Source organism: Scophthalmus maximus, chromosome 3, assembly GCF_022379125.1.
Source record: "Scophthalmus maximus strain ysfricsl-2021 chromosome 3, ASM2237912v1, whole genome shotgun sequence".
Classification (NCBI taxonomy): domain Eukaryota; kingdom Metazoa; phylum Chordata; class Actinopteri; order Pleuronectiformes; family Scophthalmidae; genus Scophthalmus; species Scophthalmus maximus.
Window position 1 is genome coordinate 20,728,561 of NC_061517.1, and position 22,826 is coordinate 20,751,386.

The 22,826-nt window shown below is 44.6% G+C and overlaps 1 protein-coding gene across 4 annotated transcripts; it reads left to right on the forward strand.

Annotated features, from left to right (window-relative positions):
* The first annotated feature begins 411 nt into the window (after positions 1–411).
* Positions 412–22,262, forward strand: LOC118316466 (carbohydrate sulfotransferase 11-like). 4 transcript variants are annotated; one of them, XM_047330786.1, is made up of 5 exons: positions 415–631; positions 723–1,093; positions 14,884–14,960; positions 16,620–16,784; positions 17,864–22,262. In XM_047330786.1, the coding sequence occupies exons 2-5, from the start codon at positions 997–999 to the stop codon at positions 18,545–18,547; spliced, it is 1,023 nt and encodes a 340-aa protein (XP_047186742.1). In that variant the 5' UTR covers positions 415–631; positions 723–996; the 3' UTR covers positions 18,548–22,262. The 4 variants fall into 4 exon arrangements, with proteins under 4 accessions (XP_035500201.2, XP_047186742.1, XP_035500200.1 ...); XM_035644307.2 differs by having other exon boundaries at positions 734–1,093; XM_035644308.2 differs by having other exon boundaries at positions 412–1,093; positions 16,623–16,784.
* Positions 22,263–22,826: the final 564 nt, after the last annotated feature.

The following is a 22,826-nucleotide window of genomic DNA, read 5'->3' on the forward strand; positions in this document are numbered from 1 at the left end:
ATTGTATTTTTTGTCTCTCGTTTATTTCAGGAAAACGTTTTACTGCCGGCACACGAGATATACCTGTGGACTGTAATGCCGCCTTCAGGTGCTTCACCTTGTGAGCCAATAACGACGGCTTAGCTGCAGATTGTAATTCAAAAGGCCGATAGTGAACGCACTGTAACTTTTGCTGTAACTCTTGAATGGATTTTCTAACCACTTGTCGCGTGCACTATCCATTTTGTTAAAAACAATAAATAAATAAATAAATAAAATAAAAAACAGCCGGCAGCTCAGTATACAGAACTTCACATGGGGGAAAAAAACTTTTCAGTCTAGCGCTCACATGTCCGACACCACCTGAAGGAGGCACAGCAGTCAATGAAACGGGCAGAGGGCGCGAGAGAGAGAGAGAGAGAGAGAGTGTGTGTGTGTGTGTGTGTGTGTGTGAGAGTGTGAGTGAGTGAGTGAGAGAGAGAGAGAGAGAGAGAGAGAGAGAGAGAGCGAGCGGTGGGTGGGTGTGACGTCATGGCACGGTGCCCCGTCCATGTTTGGCGGAGAGGAGAAGTTTGTGCGAGCGCCGACAAACTGTGGACGCCGCCGCCGCTGAGGGGCGACGACTGGAGCCGAGGTGTCCGTCCGTGACTCCGTACGTCGCCACTGGACCCGCCACAGCAAACGGCACACAACTTAATGTTCCACCCGAGGGGGGCCTCGCTTCATTTGTCACCATTCATAAGTTTCTCTCCAGGCGCCGGCGAGGACCACGACAGCGGGCGCCCCCGGATCCATGTGCCGCTCGCGGCAGGAGTAACGCGCGCGGCGTCGTTCCAGCAGCCGCCCCCCCCCCCCCCCCCCCCCCACCCCGGGGTCGACGCTGTTCCGCGGACACAAAGTTCCCAGCGAGTCGGCGGACGGGCTCCCAAGTCCCCATCGCGGAGAGTCCCGCATGAACCGCGTCGGGGGGGCGGCGACGAGGGCTCGGGGGCTCCGCCGGCAGAGCCGGGCTTCCGGATGAGGATGGTGCCCAGGGGAGGGCGCCTGTTCCTGGCCACTTGCCTCGGCTCGCTCCTGGTCCTCGTGCTGTACTTCCAGAGCGTCACAAAGCCAGGTGAGACCCCACCGCACACATACACACACACACACACACACACACACACACACACACACACACACACACTCTCTCTTCATCTCTTGACTAAAAAGAAGAACGTTAATGTAATATTATTTAAATATGACAGCGCAGTGAGAACAAAGAAGGGGAACACTGTAAGATTGTAAGATCCAGTTGCACAGCTCTATACATGCACAAACTTGTGTTATTATCATGTTATTTGTTGAGTGCTGATTTCCTGCCTCTCCGACTGCCAATTCAAAAATGTCCCATGATGATACTACTACGTGAAATGAGCGTTACATGGCAACCGTGCAGTAATAACTGCTATATACTGTAGTGTAGTGTCCTGCCGTGCAGACGTTTGAATCAAGCGGTGTGTTCTTGCATGGCTTGTGCATCTTTTGTTGCTGTGTGGATATTTCCACACAGCAACAGTGTGTGTGTGTGTGTGTGTGAGAAACTAGGGGGGCATGTGCACAGACATAATGAAATGTGAAATGAATGAATACGCTCACTGTGAACAGTGGAATGTTTTGAAAGCCCCCCCCCCCTCCTTCTCCTCCAGACCTCCTGCATTCCTCTGCTTGTAGCCCTCCTCGCCTCTCCTCTTCTTACCTCTCCTCTCCCCTTTTGTTTCCTGGGCTCAGCCCGTTTCTGGACATTCAAAGACAGATTGGCCCCCCGGGGGCTGGGGGGGAACTGCAGCCTTCCAGGGAGCAAAGTCAACAGAGAAAGGGGGGGGGGGGGGGGGGGGGGGCGCGGAGAAAGACCGAGGATAGAAGGTGAAGGTGATGGATTGGCGCTGAGCACACGTGTTAAAGGAAAGTGGTACACGGCCATGAAGAGGGAGAGTGAGGAAGAGCATGGGATTAAGAAAAGGAGAGTGGGAGTTGTGCACGGAGGTGATCAATGTGAGGTTTCGTTGGAATTGAAAAGTGTTCCGAGGAACTGCTCGCTGGGGATTGTGTTTCGCAACACTGTTGAAAAACGCGCCACAGCGTTCACTGAATCAGATGTGTCCTGCGTGAAGCGTAATCATAATGAAGCAGCATGACAGCCACAACGTCTCCTGAATTGTTCCCAGCGCAGGGTTCACGACGGGACAGCACAAAACCACAGCGATACCTCTCCGGACATACGCATAAACCCACAGGGGACACACTTTCAGCGATCCCGTTGACATCCCGCAACCCCCCACAAACACCCCCAGCTGGACCTAACCTGTATCCTTACTGTCTGACCTGTTTAGGCTTGCCTGATCGTTGGCTTCACCAGTCGCCATGCGAGCCGCGCGAGAGAGGACTAGTTCACAGGATAAGGCTTCTTTTAATTGCTGTGACGCCAGTCGGACTGGCTTTCGAAAGCCGAATGGCTTGTTTGGTTCTGAGGTATCCCAGTTTTTCCCGTAATTTCACACTAATCACATGCGCTTGTTTTCGCGCTGGAGCACAGTTTGAAGCAGGATAAAAGGAAGCCAGCAGTGATTTGGGTAGAATGATATTTACTGTATGTTATACTTAGACTTTTTAAACACATTTCCATCAACATTTTTCCATATTTCACATCCAGATGAGTTTCTCCGAGGTTTTGTCCAGTGAAAGAACAGATAATGTGTTTAAGAATAACTTCTTCTGCCCACACATCCATTAAAAAACCATGATGAAAGCAAACAGAACAAATCACTTCATTTAGTTTCAACCCAGATCATCAGCTTGGATTAACAATATTTTTCGGGCATCCTGAGTGCCATCATTGTTAACCAGAATGTGGTGAGATCATTGATGTTTTTGATTGAAGACCAGGGGCCTTCAAAGTCCATTGCTCAAACCCTGTAGAGTCGTGGCTGCTTGCTCCATCGAAAACCAAAAAGTCCAAATACTCTTTGAGCCCGTTGTCCAGACTAAAACAGTTAAGTATAGTCCTCTTCACAGACAGACATGCCAGTCAGACATCGGTGGCTGTAACGCTTCAGAGCCAACTCCGTCTACCTCACTGCCCAATAAGCACACTATTGGGCATATTTGAACATTAACACATAACACAGATTATGATACAGATTTTCATACATTTGGATAACCGCACACAGCTGGGATCAGCCAGAGGGATTTAGGTGTTCCTGCTTTTCCTTCCCTTCAGCGAAGCCACCAGAACGCAGAGGATGAAAACATTTTTAGTTTTCTTCTAGTAATGTTCCCTGGTTGTCGATGGAGAGGTGGGCACAGATTGAAAAGAAAAAAAAACAGTTTTGATGGTAATGAGCTTGGTGTTGGTGCGACATTACGGAGCACTTTGCCCTAACGCTTGTTGGTTCCTGGTGCCCGGTGTTCATTGTCATAAGGACAATGACCAACCCGTTTCCCACTCGGGACACGCGGCATGAACGGCGTCTGTGGTATCATGTCAAGCTAGCTGCCCGTGCAACGCTAAAGGGAAGTGCACAGGAAATGAACTCCACAACCAGATGAACACAAACCAGGCTCGCCAGATGCCCCGGCCTCCTCTCTCCCGGCTCATCTTGACGTTTGATGTCACAGGACCTGCACGTGCATATGACGTGATTTGATTGGCCAGCACCTCTGGTTGAGTACTGATTTGATTGGCTGGTGACTGCGCTGGCGCTTGAAAAGTTGAGCTCTTCTAACGCACGAGCAAAGGGAGGCAATAGAACCGCAATGCAGTTCAATCAGATTTGTTCAATGTTGCTTGCAAAAAGAGATAGATAGATTAAAAAATTGTCATTGTTTATATTATGATTTGTGCATCTACTGTGTCCTTCTGGGATAATAAAGAAAATCATGATCAGTGAAGCCTTACAGTCATTTACGCTGAAAGCCCCCCCCCCCCCCCCCCATATGTCAACCACAGTGTATGGCAGAACTACTTTCCCATTGTTCCTATGTTCCTCTTCTGATCTGTTTTTTTTATGTGATCAAATTTCATTGCTTTCATAAACCCCCCTATGTAACACTACGCCCCTCCTCCCAAAAGGAAAAATCATACTTGCTACTGCTGCATAGACATACTGTACTCGTAGTAGATCTCATTTCAAACTGCGCTCATGTTTTCAATCCACTTATCTCACGGAACCACATCCCCCAATTAAGCCTACTGTTTTTAATACCGGACACACAGCACAGTGCATATTACTGTTGGGCTGCCATTGTCTGACTTCCTGTGCCAAGCACCCTGGGCTTTGCACTCTGGGAAGAAACTCAATTCATGTCTGTTGCGCTGTCACAAACTCATTAGTTAAGTCCGGTGATATTTATGATGTGTTCATGTTAGGTGTTTGAGTTGGTGAGATTATTTTTAGCTTTAGTTAGTCGATGGATCTTTCTCAGGTTTTGTTAAAATGAGATCAGTGGTGTTGAAGATGCTGCTCACGTGGATGACTAAGTAAATGGTGTAGCATGGTGCTTAAGGCTGAACCAAACCAAAATATACTTAAACTAAACTGTTTTTCAGTTACAGGTCCATGGTGTTGAGGGACTTCTTGAATTAGGTTCTTATCAGCCACGACTCGAATGACAGGCTTTTCTAACACTTCCACCTCGTTCTCGGGCCAAGAAAAGAACTCCCTGCACTTACTTTCCCCCCGCCGCTGGTCCTCATTCATAGAATTTGACATACACATCACCAATGCAAGTTACGGTGCACGATGAATCTGTCCATGTGGTGTGTATTGGGGGTGTCGCGGTATAGCAGCATAAATTAACCACTGATATCATGTAAATAATATGCATATGATAATATGTAACTTTTGATAATCCTGTGCCTCTCAAATTGTTTACCATCCTTTCTGTCATGACACAGTATCTGGGTCACACTCCAAAATATAGTGGTTATTATGATAATAACTAATACTATATGATAATAATACTATGTCTTGTAATTTCTTTTGCATTGTTAGTGTAATTTATTTGCCCACAAAAGAGAAAACACATCTTAAGATTAACGGATGGCATTACTTTTAAAATTTTCTTTTGATATCATGAACATCGACATAGTTATCACAAATTCTCTCGGGCCACGTAATGGTGGAGTTGAAATCTGATGTCGATATTATGACAGTCCGAGTGTATATCAGAACATCTGGACAACCACCACACGTAACATTATGTAATGTTATTATTATTTAATATATATTTAAAGGATGTGGTCTGCAAGGAGTACCTCTGTCCTGATCTCATGCTGATGGTTGTTTATCCAATTTTAATAGATAATTGATGTCTCAGCTTAGTTCTGTGTATTATACAAGCGATGGCAGGAGCGACATCGGACTGAAGCACCGTATCTCTCCGCGAAGGATTGGCCTGTTGCATCTCAGCAGGATCTGTTCGTGCATGGCTTTTAAGTCATCAGTGTAACTGTTGTTGATGGGCAAGAGGATGTTTACCCTGTACTCTCTGTCTCTCCGTTAAAAATATTAAAAATATTAAATGTGATAAAAGAAGCACCTTGGCAATCCTTCCCCTTCCGATGCAATGTTCTGAAATCGGTCTAGAAACATTGGAACTGTACTGGAAGAAAATATTCTCTGTCTTTGTCTTAAAACTAGAAATCAAATGAGGGATACAATCCTGACCAGACTTGTTTTATTTACCAAAGATTTGCCCCCCCCCCCCCCCAAAAAAAATATATCTGTAAAAGTGAGTAAAACTGTTTTCGACATACTGAAGACGTTTCTCTGCTATTTCCAGTCACCCTCTCTTATTAGATACATCGTAATTTGAACAAAAATAGTGATGCACTCCCTCTCACTGTCTTTCATGTGGTTGCCTTGACTCAGCAGGGCTGTGTCATTGTGTGTGTGTCGTTTGAGTACACGTACGTGTTACTGTACCAAGCCACTTTGTGGAACTTTGTGCGTGCACTTGTCAAACATGGAGTAAAGCTGTCAGCATTTAAATCCACACTTGCCGCTTGACACAGGAAACCATTTTCTGTCATCCCCCTTTAGCACCACAGCCAAGTGTAGTTTTAGAATACGATTTTATGATGTCACGTGGCTGTAAATGTCGCCATACATGACTCTTGGCGTGTTTCCTCCCACGTGGGGAGCCTGTTTCTGTTCCTGCACCTGCGCCTGCTGCCACCGTGCCATGTGTAGTTGTTATTGCTTACTGCTTCTGCTTCTGTCTTCCTTCTGTCTTCATCAGACAGTCGTACACTTTCACATCCTCACCACATCTATGGTAACCTCTGCACCTACGATACTATAGACAGCCAACACTGTCGCGCTTTCACAAGAACGTTTTGCTTCTCGTGCCAAATATGATGGTTTGTTTGCATCATATCATGAAATCCAAACCGACCTAACAAATGTTGGTCCGGAGCGCAGCCAGGGCTTGACGGTGACTGAGGTTTGCTCCTGGTTAATATCTTTATTTCCCCCCGAATCATGAGCATACTGTCTGTTCATGGTGCTTTTTCGCTCTACATTCAACCCTCTCCAAAGTTTCCACTCCGTTTGCTGGGCAGCTGTACACGACTTCACATGCCGGAGGGTGGGAAAACTCTTCTCTCTCTTTCCCAGCTATGGGGAACAATAGTGAATTGTCTGATCAACAAGACAAACTGCCCGGCGGGCACCTGAAAAACACATTTTGCGGCAGTGGTTCTGCTTCACGCCATGCCAGTGTCAAAGTACTCAGTCAAAACTGTTGTCACATATACTGATCAAATATGGGATGAATAAAAAAAACAAACAAGTACCACAGATGAGTGTCGGGTGATTGAGCATGACAACTTCACTGTGCTGGCTCCTCATTAACCCTTACATCGTGTTCATATGCTATACCTTCATGATCTGGGTCGAATTTGATCCAGCCCAAGAATGCTATCATCACAAGTGTCTGTACCAAATGTTGAAGCACTGATTGAATTAGAATGTATTAATAGTTTATCTGACATTAACAAATGGGTGGTTCCTCCTTGATTAGTGTTTCAGAGAGCAGGGAGAGTGTGTTTTTTTAAGTCTTAACACCACTAGCTTTTGTATAAAAAACATCTACAATCACAGATCACGACAGTGTCATGGGGCCCTATAACCTCTTGACCTCTGTCTGTTATGTGCGCCATATGAACATAGCTATGTTGTTCTACTCTCACTGTTTCAAGTTTCCCCCTGTGACACCTCAAAGACCAACAGGTGCCTGGCTCAGTGGAAAACTAGACAAACGTGGGAACGCAGGCGGTTCTCGTGACAATGTCAGGGTTCCCCTTGACCTCACTACTGTAACTACAGTGTATAAGAAAATACACAAACATGGCCTGTAGACTTTCAAAGTTTCAAGATTCCCTAAAAATACATTTTTTTTGACCCACAGTGGTGGATTAAAATCCATTTCAATAGATGGGCGTCAGATTTGACCAGGAAGAGTTTCAATGTACAAAAAATTGTGTATATTTTTGACTATTTCGATTTTTTTGAATTTTGGGTCACTTAAGGAAAAGTAATGAAATTTCTGGCAAAAAAGACATTCAGGGTGTATTACTGCTTTCAAATCTGAAAACAGGTCAATTTAACACAAACAGTATGTAAGGGTTAAGCAGAAGCAACATAAATGCCTGTTCCGATGTGTCTTGCCCACACACACAGAGTCTGTGCACAATTCACAGTGTACTTAAAAAAGAAAAGAATCTAATCCTACTGTAGGCACACAAACACACTGTAATCTTCGTCACTGAACACATGTATTTACCCACTCACACACTTGCTCAACCCCGTACGTGTCTATTCATACACATACACAGCACAATCCTATAATTGAACACATCAGTGATACTTAATGGGCATGCATGTACACTGCCCTTTTTGAAGCAAACCCAAGAACACTGTGATGCCTTTAAGGTCACTTACGATGCGCATGGTGCTGTACACCACATGCTAGAGCTGCTGGCTGTTTGTCCTGCCTCATGCTGTGGGATGCAGGTCTAAATGTCGGTTTGGTTAATATCCCAAACAGACCCTATCCTGTAACTCATTGAGCCTCCTGGCTTCCCCCATTTTAAACAAAGTTTTTACAAAGAGGAAGCACTAAAGCCTAAGTGGAATCATATCCAAAGACAAGAGCTGGAAGCTTTTTCCTTTCCTTTTTTTAATTAAGTTGTTGAAGATGATGTTGTGGTTTAAGTACTTCATGGTCCAGTCAGACTCTGCCTGTGGTCTTACTTGTTCTGTTAAACCAGAATTGTGATTGTCACATTTTCTGTTGTAGCCGAGCTGTGATCCATTTGCGGTGTCTTCCATACCTTGTAGCTTGTTAGTTTGGGATCAACAAAGAACAAGTGAGGTAACGCTGTGCAGTGGACCCCAAAAAACTGTATGCAACCCTGTGACATGCTTGTGTTAAGTGTCATTATTAATTTGGGTCTCCAATAAAGATCATCCATATATTTGCAAGAAGTGAAATTGCTCAACAGCATATTGAGAAATAAAATCATCACAGAAACAAAGATATTTTCTCACCAGCCTCACACAGAGAGAGCATACTTCTCTAAGTAAGTCAACTCAGGCGGTTGTTTTTTTCTTTTCATATCAATAGTCACATAGTCAGATGGCAATGTAAACGGCTGTGGTATCGTGACCTCGTGGTGTTGCGATAGTCACATTTGGCTGAAAGGTTGATGAAAACAGTCGGGGCCTGACACAGAACAGACTGGTGATGTACTGTACAGTATTATTGTTAATGCCGAGTGCAAGAGCTTACACTATCAGCAGCTATATGACCAGTCCCTGGGAATGAGCAGCAAGGCACTCAGAGAAACAACGCGGAACAAACTATAACAAGGCTGTGTGTATTAATCAAGTGGCACCCCACCATGCAATAAGTCCTCCAACTCCATACGACGAACTGTCATAGAGTGGTAGAAAAGTGGTAGAAATGCCCAACCTCGACCGCTTTCTAAAGCGCCTCTACCGCTGACAGGCGCTACGCCACTAATGCCTCAGAGCATCGTGGACATTGAACGCATGGTTAATGAGCTTGTAAAGGTAAGGGTGATGGTAAGGGTGACATGGCAGAGAATCAGCACATTCACTTTACAGAATATAAGGAAATCCATTCAAATACACAAACTTGACAGATTTACCACCTCTAGCGGCCCTGTACATAGTGACCGATAGAGGTCTGTGGTCTTTAAAATGACCACAAACATTGTAATACGCTGGTTCAAAAATGACATGCGTTTGACGCATGAGTTGGAGGAGAGTCTCAGGTTTGTGACCTGCTGTTTTCAAGCCTCGGGTTTAGCATTTTGACCAGCGCCATCTTGGATATTTTGAAACCATTTTAACTATTTTACTTGAAATGATACAACAATTTACAAAATGAACATCCTGTCGTGTTGAAGAAGACTTGAAACTAGATATCCATCCATCCATCCATCGTCTACCACTTAATCCACTTAAGGGTCGCTGGGGGGCTGGATCAAATCCCAGCTGACATTGGGCGAGAGGTGGGGTACACCCTGGACAGGTCGCCAGCCTATTGCAGGGCCACATGAAACTAGACATTGAGACCATAAACTCCTCAGGAAAATGTTATGAATCAAGGCAGAAGTAGAGTCATTTTCTCATAGATTTCTATAGAGACGGACTTCATTTTGCAACCAAGGAGTCGCCCTCTGCTTGTTATTCGAGATAACTCATGTGTCAAGCAATTTCCCATTGGCTTCACTTCTATTCATATATATATATATCGTCTATGATTTGAGTAGACCATCATCACACATGCTGTTGTTTTATCTATTTTTTAGAATACAGTGCCAACAGGTACTGTCAAGATTGAATGATTTTAAGTGATAATAATACACAATTGACCAAAATTAAAATTAGCTGATATGAGCTTTAAACATTACACATTGCATTGGGAGCATTGGGACTGATATGATTATAGAACCTAATTTAATTTTATACAATTTAGTTATCTAAATAAGATTTTCTGTTTGTTAGCCTACACAAATCCTTGGTCTGTTATTCAGTTGCTGCTGCAAGGGAATTTTAAGGTGAAAGGAATCCTCTAAAATAATAAATTAACTATTGTGACTGCAATACATTTACTGACTGAAATGAAACATAATTATGATCAAATATTTTGGCATATGGCCCAACTAAAAGCATTCTCTACTGGGGGTCACTTAATCCCATTTGGCCCCCTCTTCCTGGCCCTGAACAGCCAAGCTGTATTTACACAATTGTGAATAATAACCCCAAACTTGTGAGGGCCTCACCCACTGAGGAGGGCCCCCGATACCCCAATGTCTAACCTGAGCAAACTCATAGTCTGTCAGCCTAAAACCTTTTTTCATGTTGTGGAAACTTAGAAGGTCACCCTTAGGCCTGACATCTTTTTTTTTTTAAGTTGATGCCGTAATTTCCCCAGATATCTATTACAGGCATGTTTCTGTTTCTGTTGCATTCTTTGAGTCATTAAGAAAAACTGGAAGTGAAAATATTATAAGAAGGACATGGGTGATATTAAAAGTATGTGCCTGTCCCATTACTGCGGGATATCATTATCGTAAAGTCACCCCGTCTTGCTGCCCTAACTACCACCATTTGGAGCCCGTAGTATGTGGATGGTGTGGCACTTTCAACTCAAGCTACGCTCCAGACAAATGTAGAAAGTTTGGAGGCCTGTTACCCTGGTTAACCCCTTTGTCTCCTGCAGCCTTTTATTGTTTTCATTTGTGTCATCGTGTTTTCTTTTTAATTCACTTGCAGTCATATTGTGAAACACGACTTTAAAATCTCTCAATCAAAACAAATTACATTGCATTTTATTCCTGAGCTCATGGAAACTTCCATCACGTGGCCCTCATAAAGATAGTTCTTCCTTACGAGTGAACTTAAGTCACAGGATCCTCTCTGCTCTTTACCATGGTCACAGAGTAGAAGCCTTTTTTTGTCTTGATGGATTGGTCCCACACAAAGTGTTTTAGTAAACTTCTTTACAAACACTGTCACTGTCTTCCTGTCAAATGATTAGTCATAAGATATTGCTGTCTGTTTATAACCATCCAGACCAGTGTACAGAATTAATGGAACCTTGTTTGTCTGAGAGTGTGACCTCAGACTGTTCAACCAGCTTGAAAATGGTCCCGTTTGTGTATGTGCAGCAGGGCTGGGGCCTCTTCTGCTCTTCTTCAACTGTCAGTCGTTGTGTCACTTACTGGAGTCCAAGAGGAAGTGGTGGTTTTTCTGGTGTATGTGATAGAGCACATGACGCAGAAAGAAGAAGAAAAAAAAACATGCGGTTTGTGACAATCAGAGAGCAGCAGTTTCATTTTACTAGAGTAAACACTGACAATGTAAGTGCAGGTAAAAGCTGTGATACATCGCAAATGATACGGAAATTCCTTCCTGACCTTTTATCGGACAAAAGATACCATTACTAATGGAAACTCTTGGCTGGCTGATGTCAGGTTATGTTGAGACTCTTAAATTTCAAAAGACAGGATCAGTAAAAGGAATTAGCAGAATACTATAATAAACTTTATACAGTTTTAGATCTACAAATCAAGTAGATCTGTAGACCAGATTAGGAAACTTACACTCATTCTGCAAAGTTAGTGGTGGTGGGGGCTATTTTGGGAGAGAAAGTCCACGGCCATTCTTAGTTCCAGTCCGTCCCTCACAGTCACGCATTTAGACACGCACACAGATACAGATAACTGGTGTCCCAGAACATGAAGAGTCTAGGCACAGTGGGGCTGTTACCGTCTCAAGGTAGGGACACGCCAAAACACAATGTCAAACAACTCACATCGACAAAGACTGCCTGCCGTGTCTGCTCTCATCTGTGTCATGTGCACTTTCACTTTACAAGCTCATCACGCAAACAAAATTGAACAGGCAATCGGAGTCCAATCGGAATCCAATCTTTCATGGACTGCGGCGATTCAACATATCGACTAGTATAGACAGACGGCCAACAACACTCATCGACATTCAGACGAGTTCAGACAGCCGACCGTCAGTTTGATGTTCCCCGGCCTTTAGTATAACTAGCCGGCGTGATAACACTTGTGACTAGCACTAAACGCAGTACAGCTGAGGCTGATGGGAATGCCATTAGTGTTGCAGGTATGTGGTCATGAATCAATATATAGGACAAAAGTTGATGAAGATGATGAAGAATCATTTGGGAATCACGAAAACAGCATTTTGGGCCAGTTCTCCTAACAGATCATGTGATATTTCACCGTCAAATTGGACCATGTGATGTTGGTAGAGGAAAAGTCAGAGGCTCATCACCTGTCAGTAGGATTCAGGCTCTGGGGACCATGTATGTTGGTGGAAAGATTTAACAGGCAGTCCGTCCGACGGGTGAGAAATCTCTCTCCGGACCAACATGGTGGATTGCCATCCCTTGAGTCCCACTACTAATGTGGCTAAAATGTGTTCACTGAAACCTTTTTTAGGATCCCCATGAGATTAGCACACTCAAGCACCCACGTCGTCTGTACCGAGAACAGGGTCATGGGGGCAATGGGGAATTCTCCAAAGGCTGCTTCCGCTTGGAAAGTACGAGCTACATGACTTCCTCTTCTGCAGAAAAATATACAGATTGGGTGACTGTGTGGTCAAGCTCCAGACAGGACGTGAATTCTAATGGGAATCCGTATTTGACACTCTTAGTGGCTAAATGTCCCTGTTGGTTTTTTTTAGAGAGGGGGGAGCACCATGTGTAACGTATCCTTTCTAAAGTAAAACGAAGTTGAGAAACTGTCGACCTTGTACCAGCTTTAATGTAGAAAAATAAATATTACCAAGCAGCACTACATTTTTCCTAACCACCCAATTGTAAGCCTCTCACCTTGCCTTTTAAGGGCAGAATGTTTGATTTAATAAATAAATGGTGTAGTTTGTTAAACCACTCGGTCTTCTCAGGCCTTCCCAATCGGTCCCTGGCAATTTTAGTTTATCAATCCGCTCTGTATGTGACATCCACTCTCCCCTGCCCCATGTGAAATCAGTATGAATGACATACTTTAACATTTCATCCCCATCATGTGGTGTTTATACTTGAAAACCGACAATAAACATTTCATATTAGCACAGCCTCTTAAATGTCTCTTGACCTACTTTCCAGCTTCCTGGGGAAGCGTCTCGAGTTTGCAGAAGGCTTTTGCCGCCTCTGATGTGAGCGGCTGTGCTGCTGACACTGCACTCTTTCTGTCCCGCGGTACCTGGGACTGACGTGTGAGCCCCCGACGGGCCTCCGGGACGTCCGTCTGCCGCTTCTGTCACCGCGTAGCTGTGATTCTCTCGGGCGCTGAAGCGTATATGTAAATGGGGATGTAACCACATGTGCAGCCTAAGATGTGGATTTCATACGTATCCAGCAAAGCCTGTTCGGCCGGGTCCAGCCGGACTCAGATGTCTATCTCTCTGTGTTGAGATGATGTGGCACAGATTTACCCGGAGAGGGTCGAGGATTTCTTGGTGATTCGTGTGCGCTCACGCAGAGGAAGGACGGCTCAGCCGATCTCAGATCCTCTTTCACTATCTGCTGACTCACCAGCACTGTGATTGTTCTCCTTTTTTTGGAAATGGAATGAAGTTGTTATGATTTAGAGCTTGACATTAGTATCCCCAATGACTCCGTACCATGTGAAAACAGTGAAAAATTTATGCCAGCTCAGTAGAAAGAAGAATCCGTCCTGGATTCAATTCTTCCATGGCATAACTCCACCGCATTGCATTTTTTATTGCCAGCTGATATGCTTTCCATATGAAGCAGTTTCCATATGAAGTGGGTTTTTCCCTCACGCAAATATCTATATGAAGCACATTGCGCCAAGTCCTCTCTCTCTCATTCCAGCTCTGCGTAAGACGTGAAGCAAAGCACATGTGCAAAACAAATCACAGTTAGTGCTCAGCACCACGAGCTGCAGACACCAACAGCGACTGGAGAGGTGGGGTGGGGGGATGGGGCTGGGTGTCAATGGAAGGAGAAGACAGATGTGTTTATAAAGGCTGGAGGAGGGAGGGGAGACGATAACATCCAGATATTGTAACTTCTTCAACTCGGCGGAGCCTCCAGCAGAGGACCTTCATTATGCATGTCCAAACCCCGCAGCTAATCACCGATGGCATATGTATTGTTGTTATGCCAATTGGTAAAGGATGCTCTCCACACACCACATCTGCTTTGTTTCGCACCGTGTCCTGCAGTTAATTTGCTGTGGACGGATGAAATCACCCTAATGTCAAATAAAGAAAAAGGACTGATAGAGAAAAAAAAAGGTTGCATGTAGATCAGAGAGAGTCTGAAAGGGAGGAGGAGATGTGTAGCTTATGTAAGAGTTACACAGAGAGTTTGGAAGGAACACACTGTTCCTATGGAATTTATAAATGAACACGGAGCGTCCCACTAACTGTATCTTTACAGTGTAATGTAAACCTGCTAATACATGTTTTTTTTGGTTCATAATGAAACTGTCAAATCAACTGTGGAATAGTCTCATAGGTAAAGAATGACAAGCACCGGACTTGTGAAGAGTCATGTGGTCAGATTTAAATCAGTTGTGACAAAGTCAACAAAGCACCCGGGGTGAAAATTCATGATGGCGCGTGCTCTTGCTTACATAAAAAACCCCACATCATGTAACACATTTGTGGCGTTATCCACTCCCCTTAATAAATCCTGTCGAAAGGTGAGGAATGAACCGAAAACATGTTGTCGTGAAGATAATGCACAGAGACGCACATTTAATCACACTACTACTCGGCGATGAATAATGTGAGTTTTGAATCTTCCCCTGTTTGACTGTAGAGCCTGTCGTGAAGACTGGCAGCAGACCAGGGAAGAGCAGGAGGAGTCCACTGCAGACCCTCTACAATGGAGACCAGGTGAGAGCCCAAACACACACACAGACACACACACACATACACACAAACCCCCCCAAACATTTTTTTTAACAATGTATTTATTGGTTTTCAGTTTGCAAATCACATCAAAGTATACAGTTAATATTTACAATATACAATTTTCACCCATCCACTGGGTACAAACATAGCAAAATTAAAGAAAAAACATACACATACATAAATATATACATTTTAAGATCATAGTACTACCCTACTCCCTAAGAGCTTGTTCCTGATGAAGCAGTTTGCCAACATTAACATCATTACTTAAGAAGTACATAAAAGGAAATACAATTTATTATTATTATAATTATTATAAAAGGCCTCCAGATATCATCAAAAACATTTTGTTTACCTCTAACAATATATGTTATCTTTTCCATCGGCATATTTGACGCCATTTCTTTAATCCACATTCCGATTCTTGGCCCATCATTATTATTTTTTTCAATTAAGAGCAATTATACATTTAGCTTGTGAGATACATGTCTACAAATCTAAACTCTTTGCTTTGTAAGTGTATGTTGGTAGGATTTATAAAACGGGTAGCTCAAATCAATTGATCTGATTGGTTCATAGCAGTGGCATATTAAACATATACCACATGGAATCAGTTTGCACAGGTCCGTATCACTCCGCGACGGCGGAAGTAACGACGCAAGGAGACGTGGCGAGTGAAATTGAGGAAACTAACAAGAGCTCAAAGCACACTGAATGTCTCCATATATTTATTTGTCCTTCACTTGTGATCGGGCAGAATCATTTTAATTTTTGAAGGCTGGCCAGACGTTTGCTGCTGCACTGCATGGGTCTATCCAATTTAGGAACATATTGGGGAATAAGCATAACTTCCAAAGAGTGAGACACCCCTCTCATATCTGCTACTTCTTCATATCTGCTACAGCTCGCAGCTTAGCTTAGCATACAAACTGTAAACTCTGCCTACCTGCCCCCCCATAAAGCTCAGTAACTAACAGGTTATATCACGTTTATCTGCTCCGCACTCAAAACCAAAAGTGTACAAGTTGCAGGTTGCAGGCAGGAGGCCTTTGCAAATCTCAAACTCAAATATTACATTTCCTGTGGAGCAGATGTTGACATTGGACGGGGAAAAAATATAGCACTATTCCCTAGATTTCTTAGAAAATTGGTGATTTCATGACAGTTCTGGCATCTCGGTGAAGTTGTCAGCTGCAGGACATTAACTCGGAGGATCACGGCCACTTGAACACTGGTTATCTAATGATGCTTATCATCATACAGCGTTCGGCTGATTGGATATGATTTGTGGGATCAACTCAGTGCCATCGCAGAGGTCACAGCAGAAGCCGGCCAATTCGGTTTTGCATGAAGAACACACAGATCCATCCCATTTAAAAATACATACAGAAACGAGGTGTAAATGGTATTTATTTCTCTAAAGTTGTGTGTCAGGCAAATATAACATTCGACTTGATACGTAAACTTTTTGAAGATAGAAATGAATTCAACTTCTGGCTGAGTGACAGTCCTCGCTCTGGAGCGACCATTTGCACTGCAGCAAATTTTTAAGAGGTGTTTCTGTGTTTCTTGCTTTTTCCTCCCTCGATCGCCTCTCTTGGTCCCTCTCTCCCTCCGCCGCCACATCGTCCTCATCACAAGCAGCTGGAGCTGTTGGCAGCCCAGAGGTCCCTCCACGGCCGCAGGGAGCTGCTGGAGCAGGCGTGTCTGAGCCACACGAGGAAGCGCCGGGTGCTCTCGCCCGAGGATCTCAAACACCTCATTGTGGATGACAAACACAGCCTTATTTACTGCTACGTTCCCAAGGTTGGTTACCATTAAACGGAACTAGTGCAGCTTGAATTTGAGGGCACAGTTTCTTTTTCCAGACCGCGTCGGCTAGGCCTAGGGACGGGAGATTACAAATCATGCCAGATTTCTGATTACAAATTGATCGCAGTAATTGTAGTTTGGCTGCAATTTCAGACCAAAGACGGCAACAAACTGCTCCTCCGAGCCGTGTCTCAGATCTGAACACACAGGCACAACACACATGTTGTTAGATTCATCATGACTTACACAAGATACACTCTCACCATGTCCAGGTCCAAGTAAACATCAGAACGTCCGCCAAGAAATTATAGAAAAAAACGGCTAATTTTAAAGCGTTGAACATGCCTGCAGCGTTTTTTAAAGGTGACATATTATGCAAAAATCCCTACAGCCTGGCTCTGAACCACTGGTTCAGATTTCTCTCCCACTGTGATGTCATAGTTGGACTCTTTTGGGCTAACCCTGAGAGTCTCCACTTTTCTGGTGAAGGGGCGTGACATTTCCTACAAGTTTTGGAAGCGGTTGACCAATCACAACAGACCGGGCCAGCTGGCCAATCAGAGCAGACTGGGGTCTATCGGAAAGAGGAGGGACTAAAATAAATCCAGGCGTTTCAGACAGAGGGTGAACAGAGGAGCTGCAGTGTGAGAACACTGATGCCTTTTCTGAACATTAGAGCATGTAAACCTTTTCAAGTGGTCACCCAAATTAAAAAGTATGAACCTGAATATGAGCATAATATATCACCTTTAAGTTTTCTCCAGTATCAAAGCTTTCCAGTGAGATCTGCATGAACATCCACTACAAACAGGGACTGCTAAAGCTGAAGCTAATGTGACAAATTGCAAAAATGTAACACAAATATGGACTAAAAGTGTAAGTCACTATGAACATGTTGAGCTCATGTTCCCTGATGACAGGATGGGATGGGGGTGGGGGACGGGTGCAGTTGTCTCACAGTGTCACACTTTTAAAAAACATAGTTCAGTTTCTTTAGATGCTAGTGTGTTGCAATGAATAAGAACAGCAGCTCTGAGTGTCTCTGTGCATAAATGTGTATTTGTGACTCCCAGGTCGCCTGTACAAATTGGAAGCGCGTCCTCATGGTCCTCACCAGTGATGGCCGCTACACCGACCCCCTCGCCATCCCCGCCAACGAGGCGCACGTGGCCGGTAACCTCCGCACATTGTCTGAATTCTCGACCCCGGAGATCAACCGACGCCTCCGCAGCTACCTCAAGTTCGTCTTCGTGCGGGAGCCCTTCGAGAGGCTGGTGTCCGCCTACCGGAACAAGTTCACGCGTCGATACAACACCGCGTTCCACAAGCGCTACGGGACCAAGATCATCCGCCAGCACCGGCCCGACCCGGAGCCCGAGGCGCTGGAGAAAGGGGACAACGTCACTTTCCACGAGTTCGTCCAGTACCTGGTGGATCCCCGGACCCAGCGGGAGGAGCCTCTGAACGAGCACTGGGAGCGGGTGCACTCCCTCTGCCACCCCTGCCTCATCCACTACGACGTGGTGGGGAAGTACGAGACCCTGGAGCCGGACGCTCACGCCGTGCTCGGGTTGGCCGGAGTGGAGGGGATGCTTCAGTTCCCGACGTCCGGCAAGAGCACCAGGACCGACGGCAACATGGCCGCGCGCTTCTTTAAACAGATCAGTCCTTTCTACCAGAAGAAGCTGTTCAACCTGTATCGCATGGACTTCCTGCTCTTCAACTACTCCACGCCGGAGTATCTGCGGACTCGGTGAGAGGCGGAGAGCAAGGGACGGAACGTCGGCGCCGCGGATGGATCGGTCGTGACAGTTTTTCTTTTCACATCTCATTCATACCTTTTTTTTTTAGTAATGATGATTTTTGCACTTTGCAGTCCATCACAGACACTGACATGTCACTACTACTCTCCAACAAAAACTTGACAACGGTTTCAGTGAAAGGAACTTTATAAGCGGAACCAAAATTTCTTCCCGCGAAGGAAAAAAAGACGTAATCTACCAAGATCATGTCCCATTTGCTGCAGAGGGTGTGAAATGTATTGTTTTGATGTTAAGCAGAAGCAGAAGCAGATGTGAGTGTGTGTGAAAATGCAGGTCACGCATTAATGTCACACGCCTTCACAAACAGCTCCGTCCTGTCGGGGCTTTTAGGTTCTGTTAGAATCCAGTATTTATTATTTTTTTAATTGGCCATTTTTACTCTGTTACTCAGAGTTACTTCTAACTCGAGCGAACCTTTCTCTGTCTGCTCCACGCGGTCGTGGAGTTTTTGGCGGAATGTGCCTTTACCTTACCCTTTGCTTTGGTGTCCATGCAGTAAAGGGAAAAAAAAAAAAGTATTTTTTCCCATGGCTTGTTTATCTGAGCCATAAATTCAAGTCACACCTCAGAGGAGCGGGTTCTCCTCTCACGTGGGGTCTTACAGGTGAATGTGCGGATTGTGAAACTGAACCCGGCAGATTCGTTTCAAAGCACACCACAGTACAATGATCCCTGCAAGGCCTTTTTATTTATGTATGTCAGTGCATGAAGTATTTATTACGGGAACGTGTGGATTTGGGCTCCTGATTTTGTGAAAATGATTTTTTTTTTTTTTTTTCGTTCGGAGTAAACGTTGACTCCAATGGAAAGTTACCTGCTATCTCGGCTTTTCCACGTCAAAGTGATGCGAAAAGAAAAAATCCGAGGAACTCTAAACTTCATCATATCACATGCTTTTTGTATTTTTGATCAAACCCGAGTTGAACAACTACACCCCATCCCAGATCTTGTCTCGTTTTCCCACAGCGCTCGTCAATGCCGCCTCATATCGCTGAGTCACATTTCGAGGGGGAAATCTGCAGTCGCCCCTGAATGTCTCAATGCTCCTCTATCGCTCTAGGTATTTAGGTCCAGGGGCAGGAAGGCTGAACAAACAGCTGCATAGCTGTGGTCAGGGCCGGGTCCAGCCCCGCACCGCTCCGGCTCAGAGCTCCCCTTGTTAAGGGGGGCGAGGGCCGGCACGCGAGGGGTTAATCCACATGCGGTCATCGGCGCCGCACTGAGCGGGCCCTGTTCAGCAAACATCAGTGAATTCAGGCCGATTAAATGTAGGAGGTGTTTTTGAAATGCCTTAAAGGGAAAGTCCAACAATATTACACATCAAAGTCTGTTCACAAGTGTTGTATTGAAAAAAGTTATATGAAGCCTTTTGTCACTCAAGGCCACGTTAACTGTCAGTGTTTCAGTTGCATTGTTGGTAGTGTAGGTTCATAAGAGGGAGGAGAGTGCGTAGGATAAGAAAAAAGAGGATATCTCCGGTTCTGCCGCATCAAGGTGATATCAATATATTTTTAAACTAGTGTAGTTGCTGTAACTAGGCCTCCTGACTCGGAGGTAGTCCGTTTGACTGTGGTCTGTTGTTTCTGTAAAAAAAGGAAGAAAAAGAAAAAAGAAAAGAATTAAAGTTGTTTAAGGAAAAACACGAGGAAGAAAATTACTTTAGAGGTTCATGCAAAATAAATAAGTAAACGAAAAAGTGCTGCGGCTTCATGAAAAAAATTGTGAATTTGCACTAATTACAGGAACAGACAAGAAACAGTGGCTCCAGTGAATGAGTTCCAGTCAGTGCAGATCAGCTGAACATGCAGGAAGTGTGTGTGTGTGTGTGTGTGTGTGTGTGTGTGTGTGTGTGTGTGTGTGTGTGTGTGTGTGTGTGTGTGTGTGTGTGTGTGTGTGTGTGTGTGTGTGTGTGTGTGTGTGTGTGTGTGTGTGTGTGTGTGTGTGTGTGTGTGTGTGTGTGTGTGTGTGTGTGTGTGTTTAGTTTCCAAATGATTGATGAGTAAACGTTTACTGGGGGTTTAAGAGAACCGTCTTATCAGGGCAATTCCTCTGAAAATCTAAAGTATCACAGAGACCTTCCTCTGTTAGGATCAAACAGTTTGCCGTAAATTACAGTTCTTTTGGGAAAAAAACGGTCAGGAAACTAGGGACATGAAATAAACTGTTAACTCTCGTCATCCGCCTACGGACGATGACATTTTGAGCACTCACCATCTTAACATAACATTTGCCTTTTTCCCGTAGGGCTTGAGTCCACGTCTGATACCTGTAATTGATTACTCGGAATCCGCGTTTAAAAATCCCAGCTGGATCTTTCGCAGGTCAAAGCGATGCGACGCCTGCACGGCAAAAAATAACTTTATTTTTTTTTACTAAAATACTAGAGCAAATACAGTCCGGCCTAGAGCGCAGGTGTATTGGGACATATTGCACATTGTTCCGACTTTTGCTTAAGCATATTTCGTTTGGAAATAATGGCTGCTATATTATCAAGTGTCGAGCTTTAATTTGTGGGAGTCGGAGCCATTTCGACACGTGCAAAAGTCGAGGTTCATGCAGTGAAACGCAGCGTTCATGCTCATCATTTTGCGTAGAATCTTTTGCAGTCAACGAGCGTCCTTCAACTCCAGCTTGTCAAATCGTGTGTCGACGTCGTGCCCCCCCCCCCCCCCCCTGTTTGTGTCTCCGCAGCGTCTCGTCCCTTGTACTCGTGCTAGTTACTGTTACTCACTCACGAAGATACCAATCTGGCCCCCGGAGGAATTTGGAAACATTTTCACTGTCGCAACCTCAGAGCAACGAACGTCTCTATTCTCGCTCCCGTTAAAACTGTCAGGTTGTCAGTGTAAATGACTGCGCTCGTGCATGTGAGGACAAGTCGGCGGGCGAAACCGGCTTCGCCTTCCAGATTTTCCCTTCCATAAAATGTCATTTCTGTCCGACAGGTCCGCACAGGTCCTCTCTGGGACAGGTCCCCCCCCCCGGCAGTCGTTTGCTTTGAAAGGTGCAATATCTGTGTGCGAGTAATGTGTACTGTGTTTTTTAACAAGTGTCTTCTTTTTCTTTCTTTTTTCTTCATCCAAAGCTTTACACTTTTTTTGCTTATGCCGCGTCATTTGTATCATCATCATTATCATTGTTATAATTCATGATCTCCAAGGATCCCAGGGGGTTTTCATTTGGAATGCTCTCGTGTGTGTGGGAGTCGTGCTCTGCAGGAAGCCGCGACGTGCCAAAACCCAATCGCGCACCCATTGTCCTTGTTGTCTCCCTTCCTCTCACTGGCTTGATGACAAGCTGCACAAAATACATGTTTTACCTTTTCCTTTCCCTTTCCGTCTCTCCATCTCTCCATCTCTCCCCTGGGAAACACATGATGAAAATAACGAGCAGCTTGCTCCTTTGAAGAGGGATTCCACATCCCCAGACGCTGCCGCGCAACGAGCGCGGCTCAGCCGCACGTCTCCGTCTCCGTCTCTCCCCGTTGGCGAGACATTGTGTAACAGTCTGAAAGAAATATCACACACCTGTTTACTTGTGCCATGAAACTGTGAATGTGATGAGTGAAGTGCACTTGCTGACGCGGTGATGATTGACTTACTCGGCTGGTTACCTTGAAGCTTCTGCAAATACAATCCCCTGAACAGCAGCACCGAGCGCGTGTGTGGTCTTCTTCTTCTTCTTCTTTGTAATGGTTTCTCATCACATGCACGAGAGATACTCGCTCTCGGAGGAACGTTTTCATTCCCTGTGCAGAAGGCAGGGGAAGCTTGCCGCTGACTTGTACTGGACAAAGATAATTGCACTACTTACTTCATGGCTGCCTCCAGCACTGAGAGCCTTCTTTGGCTAAACAGCAAAAACTTTCCATCGTATTTCAAGAGCCATGGAGCTAGAAAAAATATTTTTACATACTTTTTCCTCTTATAGTGTTAGACATGCCACTTGTAATAAAGTCACGTTTCAATCCTTAACAGTGTTGGGCAAGTTACTCATTACTACTAAATTTTTTAAAAAATTTAAATTACTTTTTTCTAAAAGGTAATTATATTACATTACTCATTCCTTGATTTTAATTGTATCATGTAAGAAAGCCTACGTAGGACAAAATACATATCCACATTCTCGCAAAACAAAAGTAATGCAGCCTTACTTGGATTGGAAATTGTAATTCCTGACACTACTAGTTACCTGAAAAGGAATAATATTACAG

What these genes read in the sequence shown, in the direction of transcription:
- LOC118316466 (XM_035644306.2), top strand. Translation starts at nt 676, where the DNA reads ATGTTCCACCCGAGGGGGGCCTCGCTTCATTTGTCACCATTCATAAGT. An exon ending in CCAGAGCGTCACAAAGCCAG is followed by an intron (nt 1,094 to 14,883) that starts GTGAGACCCCAC and finishes GTTTGACTGTAG; the next exon opens with AGCCTGTCGTGAAGACTGGC. An exon ending in CCCTCTACAATGGAGACCAG is followed by an intron (nt 14,961 to 16,619) that starts GTGAGAGCCCAA and finishes CCTCATCACAAG; the next exon opens with CAGCTGGAGCTGTTGGCAGC.